We start from the raw sequence: 18132 nt of genomic DNA, 5'->3' as shown, positions 1-18132 counted from the left end.
GTTCCGCAAAAATGGCATCACTTGAATCGGGCCATGCCAGCCTCAGTCCTGCCAATATTGATGAGTGGTGCTAACCCAGGCATGCAGGTGAGGAATTGGATGAAGGAGAATGCGACTCCAGCCCAACAAATCACTGGGGTGGCATGACAATGACTAACCGATTCATGTCACTTGACTTGTACTGGAGAGGGTAGGGAAATGTCCCAGCGGGCCATTCAGACAATGGCTGGAGAGCAGTTGTGTATCTGCATGGCATCCAGAGGTCCCCTAACACCCTGCCCCACCCTGTGCATGCACTGGGTCTGGATTTTAATGGTTATGGACACACTCTTCACTGTTATTTGTTCACTTGTTTACTGCATGTCATTTGCAGTTTACTTTTTTTTATTACAGTTGAATACAGATATTACCTCTTCAGTGTGAGAGGTTTTCATTGTGAATGAAAAGTCATCTGGTAATAGCAAGAATAAGATAATGCAGCAGTGATTGTACTGAAGAGATTCGTGAAGACTGACTAATCCCTTCACTACTAGAGATCTTCCCTAAGTTGAAAAATATCATCTGGTGGTTGCAAGAGAGAACAAGGCAATATTGTACTAAAAAATTTGAAAGGTCTGTTGTTGTGCAGTACTGTATTTCATTTCATGTGTAAGTATGTTGAGTATGATGGTTTGAATTTTTTTCATTTTCCAGTGTGATGATTTAAACCGTAGTGATACCATTGCAATGGAAGTCACAGAATCTGAGGCAAAGGCAGGAAGTATGTCAACTGGAATGTCAACTGGTGGTGAAGATGGGAGTCCTGAGGCACCCCGTCAGTCAGCAGCCACACAACACCAGATGAAGCTGATTAAGCCACTTCTGTCTTCAGCATCACGGCTGGGCAAAGCTCTTGCAGAACTGTTTGGCTTGTTAGTAAAGGTGAGTGGGTCTGTCTTCACCCTTCCTAACTGGTTAGTTAAGTAATAGGTCTTTTATTCATCCCTGCTACTGAGGTTATAGGTGTTATAACCTAAAGTAGATCTCACTTTACCCTTCATACCTAGGTTGGTAAATAATAATATATAACCTAAAGTGAATCTGACTTTACTATTTCTAATTGTGTTGTTAAATGAAGTTGGTGGATATGTCTTCAGATAGTCTGTATTGTGATGCAGCTTAACTGTTCATGTCCATCCATCCATCCATCCATCTATCATCCAATCCTATGTCACCCCATAAGAAGCATAGGAACCTGGGGCTAGGCAAGTTGGTCCTGACATTTAAGATGAGAGTGACCAGCGTCACTCATCCCTGAGTGGCATTATGTGACCAATAAACCCCAACCATCCCTTGGATATAAACCTACACAGGCTCAATCCAATTGGAGCACCTTAATTACCCACTAAACCACCATGTGCCATAATTTAGTTATATGGTTACTACCCAGTGTATTAAATGGTTACCTGGTGTACAGGAAACCATTTGGCTTGTCATTCAGTGTAGAGTCACCCATAGGCAGAAGGAAGGGGAAAGAATGAAGGAAAGAAGGACAGAAGAGGGAGTGTGAAGTCACCCATAGGCAGAAGGATGAGGAAAGAATGAAGTAAAGAAAGGCAGAAGAGGCGGGATGGAAGAGAGGAACGGGCAGAAACCCAAAGCAGCACTACATTGAGTGAGTGGATGGTGAGTGCCCTCACCTACCACCTGCCACATTTATGTCCAGAGGGATATTTTTCGTTATATTTTTGCTGTCCCCATATAATTTTGCCCAGCTTTAGAGCTACCAAATTAGAGAGGTTAGATGTAGCCTTCATCATCCTCTTCATTGCAAGAGGTTTCCCCAAAGCTGAATAAAACATGTAGAAGCAGTAAGAATAGATTAGTGAAATATGTCATTGATTTGAAGGACATAAATTATCCTGTAGGGAAGAGTAAAGTGATGGTCTTGGAGAGAGGTGAAGTCAGTGAATGTACAGTGAGGTTGGATGGTGAGGAATTGGAAAATGTGAGTACGTTTAAGTACTTGGGTAGTGTGATGAGTAAGGATGGAGGTTTGGAGGGTGAAGTGCTTGAAAGGGTACAGCAGGGAAGAAAGGTTGCTGGTTCTTTGAAAGCAGTGATAAGAAAGGGAAGTGAACATGGAAGTGAAAAAGTTACTACATGACAGTATTGTGATACCAACTCTAATGTACGGAAGTGAAGCTTGGACATTGTTGGAAGGACACAAGTCAAGAATGAGAGCAGTGGAAATGAGTTATTTAAGAGGAGCTTGTGGAGTCACATGGAGAGACAGGCTGACGAATGAGGATATAAAGGAGCGTTGTGGTGTTGATGTGGATGTAATAGGAAGCATTATGAGGAACACACTGAGGTGGTTTGGCCATGTGGAGACGATGGAGGGTGAAAGACTGATGAAGAGAGTGTATGTGAGTGAGGTGGAGGGGGGAAGAGGGAGGGGGAGGCCGAGGATGAGATGGAGGGATGGGGTGGAGAGGCATATGAGAGAGGGGGGTGTGAGTTGGGAGCAGGGCAGTGAAATGGCGGGGGACAGGGCGACTTGGAGGCGATTTGTTTGTGGACACCCCAAAACGGGATTGAGGCGTCTGGCAATAGATAGATAGACAACAATCCCCCATTCATCCGACGCTGCATTACCAGATACAGGCGGGCCTCCACATTCGCGGGGGTTAGGGGCCACAGACCCCCGCGAATGTTTGGTGCGCAATCCTGTACATGCCTTTATGGCTGCAAATCACCCCCTGTGAGCAAGTGGGCACACTGTACTTAATAAACCTTACCTTGGACCTGAAAGCAGCATAAAATATCACAAATAGTAACAGACCAGCTGTATAAAAAGTTTAATAACAACTAAGTTTTGATTGGGTATGGCTGTACTGTTAGGATAAATATGTACTGTACCTGCTGACCACAGACTCCCGTGACTGAGTGCATCTTGCGCACATCCACGTGAGTGTGGGCAAGTCATCAGCTGCATATTTACCCCAGCTTCTTACAACCATACCCATTAAATTCATAGTTAACTCACCACTGTCCCTGTAGTTTTGGCGGACTATCTCTGATGACTTGTGATGATGATGATGATGAACATGACACACATGGGACAAATTTATCACAAGTAAATCGCAAAGTCAGGCGCTGATTCACTCACCAGATAGCACAACAATGCACTTGCTACCTTTGAACACAGAGGGCGCAATTATTGGGCACAATAACGAAATTAAAGGAGGTTTGGCGTGGCAATGTAGAAGCAGTGAAGCTACCTCGACAGTGGCAGGACAAAGGCTGAGGGAGAGATAGAGGAGCGCTGGAGCACAGTGGTTTGGTGTGGGCCTGGTGTGGCGTGAAATGATCCACAAGCGTCCGCACTGCTACACTTTGTGGCCACGAACAGAATCTTGGCTCCACAGAGGGGCAGTCCGCGAATCTGCAAGACCTGCGCATGTGGAGGGCCTCATACAAAGGAAGTCCCCGATAAATGAAGCCCCAATATATGAAAATTTTGAAGGTACGAAAGTGAAAAATGCAGGACAAATTCCCCTATACGAAAGACATATGCTTCGATGGTACGAAAAGCACCATGAGAAGATGATTCAAACTTGACGCACGACCGACTGCAGCGCCACTATCGTGTATGGCGAGGCAAGCAACTACCTCCACTTTGTCCCAGTCTGTTCCCGCTCCCCAGCTGTGTAGTGCGTCTCTTCAGTACTCTGAGAATCTTTCGCATCTTGCATCAAGTCACCCAAGCGTCCTTCACCTTCATCATCATCTGTGGAGCCTCTCAGGAAGAAGCAACACCGAACCCTGACACTGGAACGCAAGCCTGAAATTTTCAAGAGGCACGAGGAAGGCCGGGGTGTGAGTGAGATTGGGTGTCTCCTGTATATGCTATACAGTACTGTTTTCTATTTTTTACCCAGTGATTTGATAAATAAACAATCGCTTAAAGTTCATTTAGCTTTTATTAACATTTCTACTATAGATTTAAGAGCTTACAACCAGCCTAGTACAGAACAGAGTAGTTTGTTGACAGATTTTGGGGAGCTCCTAGAATGCATCTCCTCTGTTTCTTAAGTTTCTCATGGGGAAAAATGCTTCCATATACGAAAGATTTTAAAGATACCTGACCCTTTCATTTATCAGGGACTCCCTGTACAGCACTCCTTCCTGTAACATGATATCAAGTAACATGGATTTGTACTAGCATAGTAACTTACAGTGTGACCAAAAAATGTGTATATATATTGGGAAGTAAAGGGATCTGTATTTTGTTTTTGTTGACTTGGAAAAGGCCTTTGACAGAGTCCCTAGAGAGGTGGTGAAGTGGGCAGTGAGAAAGCTTGGCTTGGAGGAGTGGCCGGATACGGTGGTTATGGCTATGTATGTGGGTGCTCTCACCCAGGTAAGAGTGAATGGAGAGATGAGTGATGAGTTTTCCACGAACGTTGGTGTGCATCAGGGGTCAGTTTTGAGTCCCATGTTTATCATGGTACTTCTCACGTGATTTCAGAAACAGACTTCCACGGGAGATGTATGCTGATGATTTGGTGTTGATTGCAGTGAAAGAGAGGGAGGTGGAGGAAAGATTTAGAAAGTGGAGAGATTGTATGGGGCACAAGGGCTTAAGGGTAAATGTAGATAAAACAAAAGTGATGATATCTAGGGTTGGTGGCGGTACTGTCAAAGATGAGGGAGAGTGGCCATGTGCAGTTTGCCACAAGGGTGTGGGAAATAATTCATTCTTGTGCAGTGTTTGTGATAAATGGGTGCACAAGAGATGTAGTGGTATCAGAGGTAGACTGTGAGATAATGCTGATTTTATGTGTAAGTCGTGTCGGGGAGAGCAGGTGGAGATTGTCAGGCAGGATAGGATTGAACTTGCTGGTGAGTCTCTTGAGTGTGTGGAAGAGTTTTGTTATTTGGGAGACATGTGTGCTGGAGGTGGGGCTGGAGCTAGCTCTGTGGCTAGGGTGAGAAGTGGTTGGAAGAAGTTCAGGGAGCTCTTGCCTCTCCTGACATTGAGAGGACTCTCCCTACGTGCTGAGGGGTCTTTGTATGTTGCATGTTAGAGTGCAATGCTGTATGGTAGTGAGACCTGGGCAGTAAAGGAGGAGGATATTCGCAGGCTCAGATGTACAGAAATGACAATGATTAGGTGGATGTGCAGTGCGTCCCTGCGTCCAAGGTCTGGGGGGGCTGGGTGTACGATGGAAGAGTTGAGAGGTAGGATGGGACTGGAGTGTATTGGTGTTGTGATGAGGAGAGGTAGATTGAGATGGTTTGGGCATGTGGAGAGGATGGGGGATGATAATTGGGTGCAGAAGGTGAGAGTTGTTAATATTGGGGGTGGGGTTATGAGGGGTAGACCGAGAAAGACATGGGACAAGGTCATTAAAAATGGCCTCAGGGTTAAGGGACTGGAGAGGGAGGCTGCAATAGATCGTGCAGCACGGAGAGCTGCCATTAGGTGACCAAGGCCGACACATGCAAGCATGTTGGAGCCTTCAGAAACAAAAACGTGGTTGCAAACAGGTATACCGCAGAAAGTTGTTGCGTGTCAGAGCTCTCGGATGGTCTGCCAAAAGTCAGATGTCCTGCGTGATGGCATCAGGCAAGCAGTGCACTGTGATTGGTTGCCTGACATCACATCCATACATACCCCCATTGGCTGCTGAGGGCATCCTCCATTGTGTTTTTGGTGGTCTCCCGCCATGTGCCTGCATCCAAGATAGCTACTTCTGTGTTACAGAGCATTGTTACTTCTGTCAGAGCCAGTCAGTTATATATATATATATATATATATATATATATATATATATATATATACAGTAGAACCTGATAATAGGCAAACACATAATTAACATCATTAAATAGTGATATCTTCCCAAAAACATAGAAAAATCTATCTATTTATCTGTCTATTGCCAGATGCCTTAATCCTGTAAGGGATGGCCACAAACAAATTGCCTCCATGTCGCTCTGTCCCCTGCCATTTCACTGACCTGCTTCCAGCTCACACCCACCTTCTCTCTAATACCTCTCCACTCGATCCCTCTATCTCATCCTTGGCCTCTCCCTCCCTCTCCTCACCTTCACCTTCCTCATACACTCTCCTTGTCAGTCTCTCTCTCCATCCTCTCCACATGGCCAAACCACCTCAGTGTTTCTCCTAACTCTTCCTATCACATCCACATCCATACCACAAAACTCCGTCAAAACTCCATCACTTCAACATTTGTCAGTCTGTCTTTCCATGTGACTCCACATTCTCCTCTCAAGTAACTCATTTCAACTGCATTCACTCTTGATTTTTGTCGCTCCAACAAAGTCCAAGCTTCCCTTCCATACATTAAAGTTAGTATCACAGTACGATCATGCAGTAACTTTTTCATTTCCATGCTCACTCCCCTGTTTCTTATTACTGATTTCAAGGAACCAGCAACCTTTCTTCCTTGTTGTACCCTTTCAAGCACTTCACCCTCTAAACTTCTATCCTTACTCATCACACTACCCAAGTACTTCAGTGCACTCACATTCACAGCTCCTCCTCATCCAACCTCACTGTACATTCACTGACTTCAGTTCTATCGAAGACTATAACTTTACTCTTCCCTACGTTCACCTTTAGTTTCCATTTCTTACACACTCTTCCAAACTCATTCACCAAGCTTTGCAGCCCTACTTCATCTTCACTTCACAACACAGTATCATCTGCAAACAACAGTACAGGGAGTTTCCAAACACTGCCCTTTCTCATGAGGACCACTCCAGCATCCACTGCCCTATCTTGAATCTCTTTTATAACCCAATCCATATACAGATTAAACAATCATGGAGACATGACACATCCCTGTTTCAACCCAACCTTCAAATAGAAATATTCACTCAGTTCACTATCCACACTCACTTCAGCCTTATCACACTCGTACGTCCTCTTCACAGCATTCAGCAGCTTCCCATCTACTCCATATATTTGTAATACTTTCCACAATCCTTGTCTGTCCACCCTGTCACATGCTTTCTCCAAATCCATGAAGGCTGCATTTAACTTCTTTCCCTTCTCTTGGAACTTTTCCACAAAAGATACAAGAATGAATATCTGATCTACACAACTTCATCTCTTCCTAAAACCTCCTTCTTCTTCTCCAATTAATTCATCTGTTATTTTCCTAACTCTGTCAATAAGTATACTACCATATACTTTTCCTATTACACAAAGAAGACAAATGCCCCTATGATTACCACACACTTCTTTTTCCCCTTTTCATTTGTGCAGGGGAATAATTATACCTGGCTTCCAATCCTCCGGGACTCTACCTTCCTCCCAGTCCAATCTGCACATATACCACATCCATTCTACTACTATCTCCCCCCCCCCCCATGCCTCAGCATTTTGCCACATACTCCATCAATTCCTGGGTCTTTCTCCATTGTAAGCTTCTTCATTGCTTTCACAACTTCCATCCTATAGATTTTTTCCTCTCTTTTCACATCCCTCCATCTCCCAGCCATTCACCAGCCACGTACACTTGCATTACTTTCATTCTCTGTCTTCTATAATTCCTTAAGGTGTTCTTTGCATTTACTCAGTTTTTCTCCCTTATCTACTAGTAATCTACCATTTTTATCTTTCACTCCCCAACTAGCCTCTTTGGCACCCTGTCTAACTTTCTTTACCTCTTTCCAGAACATTTTCTTACTTTTCCTCCACTTTACACTCAGATTCCTTCAAAATTCCTCATCCATTCTCATCTTACTCTCTCTTACTAATCTTTTCACCTCTCTCTTCCCCTGTAAATAGAACTCTTCCATCGCTTAGCTTCTTCCACGCCCGTTTCTCATCCACTCCCTATATGCTTTCTTCATTTATGCCACAGCCTGTCTCCTCTTTATTTCACCATGCTGTTCCCTGCACCCCCTTTTGTCATTTCTTCACCCCACATAGTACATCACATGCTGTACACATTTCTTCTTTGAGTATCTTGCACACACCTTCCACGTCCCCCATCTGCTCCAATCCACATTTACCCAATCATCACTCCACTTTCCTATGATGTATCTATCTATCTATTGCCAGACGCCTCAATCCTGTACGGGGTGGGCACAAATAAATCACCTCCATGTCGCCTTGTCCCCCTCCATTTCACTGCCCTGCTCCCAACTCACACACACCCTCTTTCATATACCTCTCCACTCCATCCTTCCATCTCATCCTCAGCCTCCTCCTCCCTCTCCCACCCTCCACCTCACTCACATACACTCTTCTCGTCAGGCTCTCATCCTCCATCCTCTCCACATGGCCAAACCACCTCAGTCTGTTTCTCCTAATGCTTCCTATCACATTCACATCCACACCACAACGCTCCTTATATCCTCATTTGTCAGCCTCGCTCTCCATGAGATTCCACAGGCCCCTCTTAAATAACTCGTTTCCACTGCTCTAACTCTTGACTTGTGTCCTTCCAACAACGTCCAAGCTTCACTTCCGTATGTTAGAGTTGGTATCACAATACTGTCATGTAGTAACTTTTTCACTTCCATGCTCACTTCCCTGTTTCTTATCACTGCTTTCAAGGAACCAGCAGCCTTTCTTCCCTGTTGTACCCTTTCAAGCACTTCACCCTCCGGACCCTCCATCCTTACTCATCACACTACCCAAGTACTTAAATGTACTCACATTTTCCATTTCCTCACCATCCAACCTCACTGTACATTCACTGACTTCACCTCTCTCAAAGGCCATCACTTTACTCTTCCCTACATTCACCTTTAGATTCTGTTTCTTACACACACTCCTAAACTCATCCACCAAGCCTTGCAGCTCCCCTTCGTCTTTACACAACAACAGAGTAGCATCTGGAAACAACAGTACAGGGAGTTTCCAAACACTACCTTCTCTCACCAGGGCCACTCCACCATCCACTGCCCTACCTTTTACCTCTTTTATTACCCCATCCATGTACAGATTGAACAACCATGGAAACATGACACATCCCTGTTTCAACCCAACCTTCAAAGAGAAAAATTCGCTCAGTTCACCATCCACACGCACTGCAGCCTTAGCACTATCATAAATACTCTCCACAGCATTCAACAACTTCCCATCTGCTCCATATATTCTTAATACTTTCCACAGTCCTTGTCTATCGACCCTGTCATATGCTTTCTCCAGAACCATGAAAGCCGCCTACAACTTCTTTCCCTTCTCTAGAAACTTTTCCACTAAAGATCTAAGAATGAATATCTGATCTTCACAAGCTCTTCCCATCCTAAAGCCCCCTTGTTCTTCTCCAACTAATTCCTCTGTTATTTCTCTAACTCTGTGAATAAGTGTCCTACCATGCACTTTTCCTATTATACTAAGAAGACATATGCCCCTATGAATACCACACACTTCTTTTCCCCCTCTTTCTTTGTACAAGGGAATAATTATACCTGACTTCCATTCCTCCGGGACTCTACCTTCCTCCCAGGCCAATGTGCACATCTTCCACATCCATTCTACTACTATCTCTTCCCCATGCTTCAGCATTTCACCACACACTCCATCAATTCTGGGGGCTTTCCCCAGTTTGACTTTCTTCATTGCTTCCACAACTTCTCTCCTACTGATTTCTTCCGGTCTTCTCACCTCCGTTCCTCCTTTCAGCCATTCCCCAGTCACTTATACTTGCATTACTTCCATCGTCTATGTTCAACAATTCCTTAAAGTGTTCCGTCCATTTGCTCACTTTTTCTCCCTTCTCCACTAGTAATCTACCATTTTTATCTCTCACTCCCCTGGTAACTTCACTGCTACCTTGTCTTAATCTCTTCACCTCTTTCCAGAACGTTTTCTTTCAGTCCCTCCACTTTACACTCAAATTCCTTCCATATTTATCATCCACTCTCCTCTTAATCTCTCTTACTAATCTTTTCACCTCTCTCTTCCTTTCTGCATATAACTCTCTCTTCCTCCTCTCAACTTCTTCCACACCCCTATTTCCCTCTTATATTCTGCCTTTTTTCCATACAGAAAATAATTGATTCCTTGATCATTCATCATCCAATCATACGTTGCCCGATGAGCGTAGGGGCCCGGTGCTAGGGAAGTTGGTCCTGATATTTACGATGAGATTGACCAGCCTCACTCATCCCTGAGTGGCATTACATGAGCAATTAACCCCAACCATCCCGTGGATATAAACCTTCACTGGCTCAATCTTATTGGAGCGCCATAATTACCCACTGAACCACCAGATGCCAAACTTTGGTTATATGGTTAGCACTGAGTGTAAGAAATGGTTTTCTGGTGTACAGTGAACTCTCATATATGGCTAACAATAGGTGCGGAAAAAAAAAATACTCGCCAAGCTGGAATTTGCTAAATCTGAACTGAATAACTAATGGGAGAAAAAATATATATTTCTGGGCATGCATGACTGGACTGATTTTCCACCTATATTATAACATTACTGGGTTTAAATCATGTGATAAACACACACAACATGATTCAGTTTAATTTATAATAGCCAAGAAACAACACAAAACAGAAAATCTCGAATAAAAAAATAAAATAATGGGCTTGATGTACACGTGGTGTATGGTGCGTGGATGCCTTAGTGGATAGTTTTCTTTGTTGGAAAAAAAAGTTAATGATGAAGGAGCAGTAAAATGCATGTATTTGCCTTTAGTGCAATGAGTGTGGGGGAAAAAAAAAAAAAGGCTTTGTGCTCAATCTTTGTTATGAACTGACGGTCTTTGGTCAAGAAATTTCGGATGTTACGATATGTGAAGACACTACGTGTTGACATAAATAGTTAGGTAAGATAATTATGTGAGTTCAGTTCTTGTGAATTATACTGTCATACAAATTATACTGCTTGGCTGACTCGTTTATTATTCACGATTACTGCATTCGTGTGTTTCTGAGAAGTTAGAAATACGCAATCACTCCATGCTGACGACTTCTTTATCACTTTTTTTTCCTTTATTGTTGATGACTAATGGCTTTCAAAAGTCCCCCCCTTTTTTTTTTTTATATTTTTTTTTTTTTAAGCGCTCAGTGATTCATGATGAAACATGCGTGATGCTGGGCGACCATTATTCACGTGTTGTTTACGTCAGTTTTTTGCTTGATTTATAATGAGGACTTTCAAGAGGCTTAGTGGCACATCTTGGTGATTAAAATTTTTATGGGGAGTATTAGGGGACAAAACTTAATTTGTTAGAGCTGTGCACTGAAGAGTCCAGTTGTACGTAAACACACTGTCTTCGGTGTCTTAGGACTGACGTATTTGTAATAATCTATCTTTAAATATATTTTTAACGAAAACTATGAGGCTTCTAGAACCTAACCCCCTATTTTACATGTAAATACTGTATATGTCACGGTTTAGCATGAAATTGATTTTGCACGAGGTTCTGTATAACCTGTTTCGTGTTGTATGAAGACTCTACTGTATCATCTCATCCAACTGTTCTTCATTAACTTCGTTAAATCATGGAACACGTCTTGCTGCTTCTACCACTTCTTTCATGAGCTGTTCCTTCTGGACATGCTGTGTCTCTGTGTCCATATCACTGTCAGCACTGTCTGTGATGAGGTGAGGGAGAAGTGGTGCCTACCTGTGCTTAATGGTAGCATTATTAAATTTATTCCAGGCATCTACCATAACATGACGGCCTGTCTGATATCAAAACGTTCTTAGAATGTTTTGACGGTATTATGGAATACAGTTACAGTATATTTTTAATACGGTGAAAGCTCGATTATCTGGGTCCGGATTATCTAGGTTTCAGTATATCCGGGCCATGACCAAATGGTTCAGTGGTACAGTAATACATAAAATTATCTGTCTGATAGCTCCAATTTAAACAGGAAGCATCCGGTTGCTAGCGAGGAAGGCACGGGTAAACGAGCATGAGTCTGCTCCCCGACCTACAGCTGCTCACAACTCGATCACAAGGGTGATAGGATGGAGTTTGGTGAGGTGACAGAAAGCCTAACCTGACCTAACCTTGCTTAACTACCTAATAATTTAATCTAACCTAACCTTGGCTCCAGTTGGAAATTTGGTAAACAAAATCCACTTTTGAGTACATTGAATAAGTTTCTTCCATTATGCCAGAAACAGTCGTTGGTACGGCATAAAGAACATGATTATAAAGGATGAAATCTTTCAGCCAGAGAAACCCACCTAGCAGCAAACTCTCATCCCTTTTCTGTCCAACTCACTAATGCAAGAGTTAATCGTTACTCCCAGTCCTTCATTTATGCAACAGGTCAGCTCTGAAACTGTCTCCCTCTGTCTGTATTTCCTGCTGCCTATGATCTCCAGTCTTTCAAACGCAGTGTGTCCAGGCATCTCGAATGGATCTTGAATTTGGCTTTCTCTTGTATTTTGTTTTTCTCTTGGAGGGAACTGTTATTATGGGCTCATGGCCTTTGGTTCCTTTTTCCTCGCATTTAAAAAAAAAAAAAAAATAGAAACATACAGAAAACAAACTAGAGAAATATGAATTGAATCGGTAAAGTCTTTAGGCCGTATGCTTAGACAAAAATTTATGGGTGTCACAATTTATGAGAATGTGAAGGAGTGTTTTGTTGTGGATGTGGATGTGATAGGAAGCGTTAGGAGGAACACACTGAGGTGGTTTGGCCATGTGGAGAGGATGGAGGGTGAGAGTCTGATGAGGAGAGTGTATGTGAGTGAGGTGGAGGGGGGGAGAGGGAAAGGGAGGCCAAGGATGAGATGGAGGGATGGGGTGGAGAGGTATATGAGAGACGGGGGTGTGAGTTGGGAGCAGGGCAGTCCAATGGCGGGGGACAGGTTGATGTGGAGGCGATTTGTTTGTGGCCACCCCATACAGGATTTAGGTGTCTGGCAATAGATTGATAGATAGATAGATAGACAATTTTAGGGGACGAAATGGAACAAAAATGTTTGCTAATCAGAAAAAAATTACCCTACCATCTCACATGTTCTCTCAAGTTAGCATTCTTTGTTCTACATCGCGCTTCCCAACACATTTCGGAACGACAGAACTTAGTTATTTCTGCTCCTTAAAGTTAAGTGTACATTTACTGTTTGTTGTTCTGTTCACTGTTATGTGTGTGTGTGAAAAGAGAGTACTGTATTGATACAAACAATAATGTATTCCTTGAACCCCATCATAGCCGCCGGCCTTGAACGACCCTTTACTGTACCGGTGTTAGTGACAGTGATTTAGGGTGAGCTGTAAAATGCTACGAACAATTATGGTAAGGGAATGAAGGTCTCTGGTATGTTTACACAACACTACTTTACCATCCCAAGCAGTCAGGTGCTTACTTCATTCCAGATGTTTTCGTCCATATGTTTACACACTACTGTAACACGCGCCCTAATTTTATTAATTCTTTCACAAGACTGGTTTAGGGAAAAAAGTCAAGTGCACCAGACAATTCTTTTTGCATCTGTAAGAAAATGAAACTGATTTTAGAACTGAGGAAAAATGGTTCCAAGGCCTGCCATGGGAGCACGCAAATATCTTAACTCACGACCATTGAGGAGGCTAAACATACGCTTTACTATAAGTAGTAAAAGCACCTTACCAAGTCACTTCATCCTGATAGTCTGTTATATTTTTCTGATTATTTCTGGGTTGATAAATAATCTATCTATCTATTGCCAGACGCCTCAATCCCGTTTGGGGTAGCCACAAACAAATCGCCTCCAAGTCGCCCTGTTCCCCGCCATTTCACTGCCCTGCTTCCAACTCACACCCCCCTCTCTCATATACGAAGGGTGATCAGAAAGTAATGACAGTTCGTGGTATAACATGAAAACCTTGAATGATGGGAGGTAGGGGAGCAAGGAGAGTGCAGAGTTGCCTGTCCTTACGAGTTTGAACTTGTCGCCGTATGCCTGACTTTTCTTGTTTTATTGTTGTGAGTGAATGCTTCACTCTTGTTTTTGCTCTCTGGCCAGAAACATGGATTACTCGAAAGAAGGCTGCAGGTTCTACATTTTTACGAGGTGGAAACTGGGAAAGAAAGCAACAGAGATTCGAGGGGAATTATTACAAGTTTATCCAGACACTACTCCTTCCCTGGAAACTGTTTCCCGCTGGATTCGTGCTTTCACAGCAGGAAAAACTGAACTGAAAGATGAACAACGCTCTGGACGCCCCGGACATCCGTGGACCGAAGCAACAACTGTCCGTGCACGGTCCATCATTGACGAGGATCCAACTGTAACTCTTAGGTTCTTAGCCTTGGAGCTTGATATCAGTTATGGGAGTGCATATGACATCGTGCATGAACAATTACACCTGAGGAAGAAGTGTTGTCGATGGATACCCCATTTGTTGACTGATGAGCAAAAGGCTGAACGGGTGAGGATTTGTCGTGTCTGGCTTGCTGAATTTGAACCAAATGGTCCAAAACGGTTCTCAGATGTTGCTACTGGAGATGAGTGTTGGATTTCATTCTTCACAACCCGTGACAAGCAGTCAAACATGGTGTGGTTGGGCGATGAAGACCCTCGACCTCAGATTTTGAAGGAAGGATTTTGCAGCCGGAAGCGCCTTTTCACCATCTTTTTCAATTCTCAAGGACCAATATGCGTGGATGTGATGCCTGAAAAGTCCACTATAACAGCCCAATACTACACAGACCAGGTCCTTCCACAAGTCTTGGAACACAAGGCCAACACCGCACCAACCCGCCGTCGGTCTCGCCTTTTGCTGCACCACGACAATGCTGCACCCCACAAAGCTCGCCTCACTATGCAGTACCTGGAACAACAAGGTATAACTCTGCTCCCCCACCCACCCTACTCCCCTGACCTGGCTCCCTGTGACTTTTGGTTGTTTCCAAAAATTAAATCTGCCATCGCTGGGAAGCAATTTCATCGCATCCAAGACTTGGCACGGACCGTCAATTCAGAACTCCGAAGTATACCGTCTTCAGAGTACCACGCTTGCTTCATGAAGTGGAGAAAGAGAATGGAACGCTGCATAGAGGTTGGAGGGGAGTACTTTGAAGGAATGTGAGTCATAGTTTGATAGTTCTTCATGCTAATAAAAGTTTATGGACTCACTGTCATTTCTTTCTAATCACCCCTCGTACCTCTCCACCCCATCCCTCCATCTCATCCTCAGCCTCCCCCTCCCTCTTCCCCCCTCCACCTCACTCACATACACTCTCTTTGTCAGTTTTTCACCCTCCATCCTCTCCACATGGCCAAACCACCTCAGTGTGTTCCTCATAACACTTCCTATCACATCCACATCAACACCACAACGCTCCTTTATATCCTCATTCGTCAGCCTGTCTCTCCATGTGACTCCACAAGCTTCTCTTAAATAACTCATTTCCACTGCTCTCACTCTTGACTTGTGTCCTTCCAACAACGTCCAAGCTTCACTTCCGTACGTTATAGTTGGTATCACAATACTGTCATGTAGTAACTTTTTCACTTCCATGCTCACTTCTCTGTTTCTTATCACTGCTTTCAAAGAACCAGCAACCTTTCTTCCCTGCTGTACCCTTTCAAGCACTTCTCCCTCCAAACCTCCATCTTTACTCATCACACTACCCAAGTACTTAAACGTACTCACATTTTCCAATTCCTCACCATCCAACCTCGCTGTACATTCACTGACTTCACCTCTCTCAAAGACCATCACTTTACTCTTCCCTACATTCACCTTTAGATTCCATTTCTTACACACTCTCTCAAACTCATCCACCAAGCCTGTTAACCCTTTAACCGCGGGCATTGTTTTGACCCGACTGGCCCCCCCCGCGGGGGTTCCAGCCAAAATGTAAACAACTTTAAACCTTTATAACTCTGCACAGAATAAGTCTAGAGCGAAAAATAAGGTACCATTAGAAAGTACTAACCTTCGGCTTTGCAATGATGTAGGTTTCATGATTTCGTTGACTATCACTGGATGGGCGGTGCCATTAGAAGTGAGCGATCTAAAATCACTATTTTTCGCTCACACACCATTACCAAATGCCATCCTCATTCTGATAATAATACTATAAACATATATGAACACTGTACGTACGATAAACACCCACTCTGTTCACTGAGGCAGGTAAAAGGCACTGTAATTGCCCACACTTCACTGCCACATCAGCGCTGTTGTCACTCACAAAGCTGGACAGATACTGATGCGTGTTTGGTCAGGGGTGGGGTGGGGGGCCCTGGGGGTGGGATGTGGGGGCCCGGGGGGTGGGAGGAGGGAGTTGGGGGTCGGCTGGAGTGAAAGAACTTAATAGCTACTCTCCCTTGTAACAATTGGTGCGTGGAAAAAACGCGCGGTATTCAAAATATTCACAAACATTCCAGAATGACACCCGCGGTTTGGTCCAGTTTTTGCAATGTCATTCTGGAATGACACCCGCGGTTAAAGGGTTAATAACAGGGACGAAATTTTTCGGGAAGAAAAAGTACTGGTAATTTACCAAACTGAAATTAGTCAGAAAAAAACAGAAACAAGCTGGAGGAGTATGAATCGAATTGGTAAGGTCTTTCTGCTATGTAAAGTGTACATTTACTGGTAAATACATCTGTCTAACAGTACAGTACTTGTTTTTTGTTTCCACTGGATTAATCATGATTTTGGGCTATCTCTGTATAAACAACTCGCCAGATGTGAGAATTCTGTCGCCAAATTAGTGTGTTGTGTACAATCCCATACTCGCCAAATGTGAGTTTACTGTACAGGAAACCATTTGGCTTGTCTCTATATGTAGAGTCACCCACAGGCAGTAGGAAGTGGAAAGAATGAAGGAAAGAAAGACAGAAGAGGGAGTGTAAAGTCACCCATAGGCAGATTAATGAGGAAGGAATGTAGGCAGGGCCAGACTCAGGGGTGGGCCCATGGGGCCTCCCATCAGAAGGGGTCCCCACCAAATGTTGAGCAACTTGACATTTGGTATTTTTCATTACCAGATCAGGGTCGACTTGATAATGAAAAATCCGTCTGATAATGAATAAGCATTATGTGGTATTGTTTAACAACAGATAGATTTTTTTTTTTTTTTCTTTGTGCATTTTTTTTTCTTTGTGCCTTTGTCCCATTATCTAATTTTTATTTCTTTAAAATTAGTTCTTTGTGTTTGCTTAGGTAATTTTGCGAGATATGTATCGAATGGGAAAAAAGCTTGTCCATCAGCTGATCGGACAAACAAAACATTCTAAATTGGTGGAGGCTGCATTCCACTCCTACTTACTGGACAAAACCTTTAACCCCTGAAAGAATATACCTGTATTTATATATAACATGTACTGGTTATTGTTGACAATAATAATAATGATAATAATAATAATAATGTCAAAATAAGTTTTGACATTTTATTATTATCATTATATTATGCGAGAGAGTTCTTTTGATTGAAGACATGAATGACAAAGTTGGGAATGTACGAGTGGATTGAGTGGTTGGTCAGTGGGGCGTGCCAGCTGAAGTAGATGGGAATGGTAGTGCTTTGGTGGACATGTGTGCTGGTAAGGGGTTGGCAATAGCCAGCACCTACTTTTGGCATAAGATGATTCACAGGTATACATGGAGTCATGAGGAGGACGGCTGGTGAACTTGTGGAAAGAGAGGAAGTGATAGACCACATGTATGTCGATGAGCGAATGAGAAGACAAGTGTTGGATGCAAGTGTGTGAAAAGGGTGGGGGAAATGGATTCTCAGACCATCACTTAGTGATGGCCAAGGTAAGGCTGCAAGGAAAGTGGGTGAGGAGACGAAGGGGAAAACAGGAGAAAACAGCTCCTCTGAGCAGAGTGGAGAATTTGCAAGATAGTGAGAAAATGGCAGAGTATGAGAGCATAGTGGAAGAAAGATTGGGAAGGTATGAGTTAGTGCAGATGGAAAGGGTGGAAGACATCTGTAAGATATTCATGGGAGAGATAGGCACAGCATTTGAGGTAGTTTGTGGAATGAGGAGGAGATGCAGGGGTGTGCAAGGGACATCATGGTGGAATGACGAGTTGAAACGAGCTGTGGAACAAAAGAAGTAGGCATATGGTGAATGGCTAACGAGTAGAGGTAGGGGAGAAGATGAGAGAGAGAAGAGAGAGGTATATGTGAGCAGGAGAAGGGAGGTGAAGCGATTGGTGAAGGAGAGTAAGAAGAAAGTG

The 18132-nt window shown here is 43.5% G+C and overlaps 1 protein-coding gene across 1 annotated transcript in view; it reads left to right on the top strand.

The window, feature by feature from the left end:
* HUWE1 (HECT, UBA and WWE domain containing E3 ubiquitin protein ligase 1) overlaps positions 1–18132 on the top strand; it is a 1134422-nt gene that overhangs the window by 227580 nt on the left and 888710 nt on the right. The window contains exon 17 of the mRNA XM_080273518.1: positions 694–921. Coding sequence (XP_080129644.1) covers positions 694–921 — 228 coding nt within the window. The remainder of the gene's footprint in view (positions 1–693; positions 922–18132) is intronic.

The sequence above is a fragment of the Coenobita brevimanus genome, chromosome 55, assembly GCF_032717465.1.
Source record: "Coenobita brevimanus isolate Jiangsu-jjx chromosome 55, ASM3271746v2, whole genome shotgun sequence".
In the NCBI taxonomy this organism is placed as follows: Eukaryota; Metazoa; Arthropoda; class Malacostraca; order Decapoda; family Coenobitidae; genus Coenobita; species Coenobita brevimanus.
The sequence above is the reverse complement of the archived record's forward strand: the minus strand, read 5'-3'. Positions and strand labels throughout refer to the sequence as shown.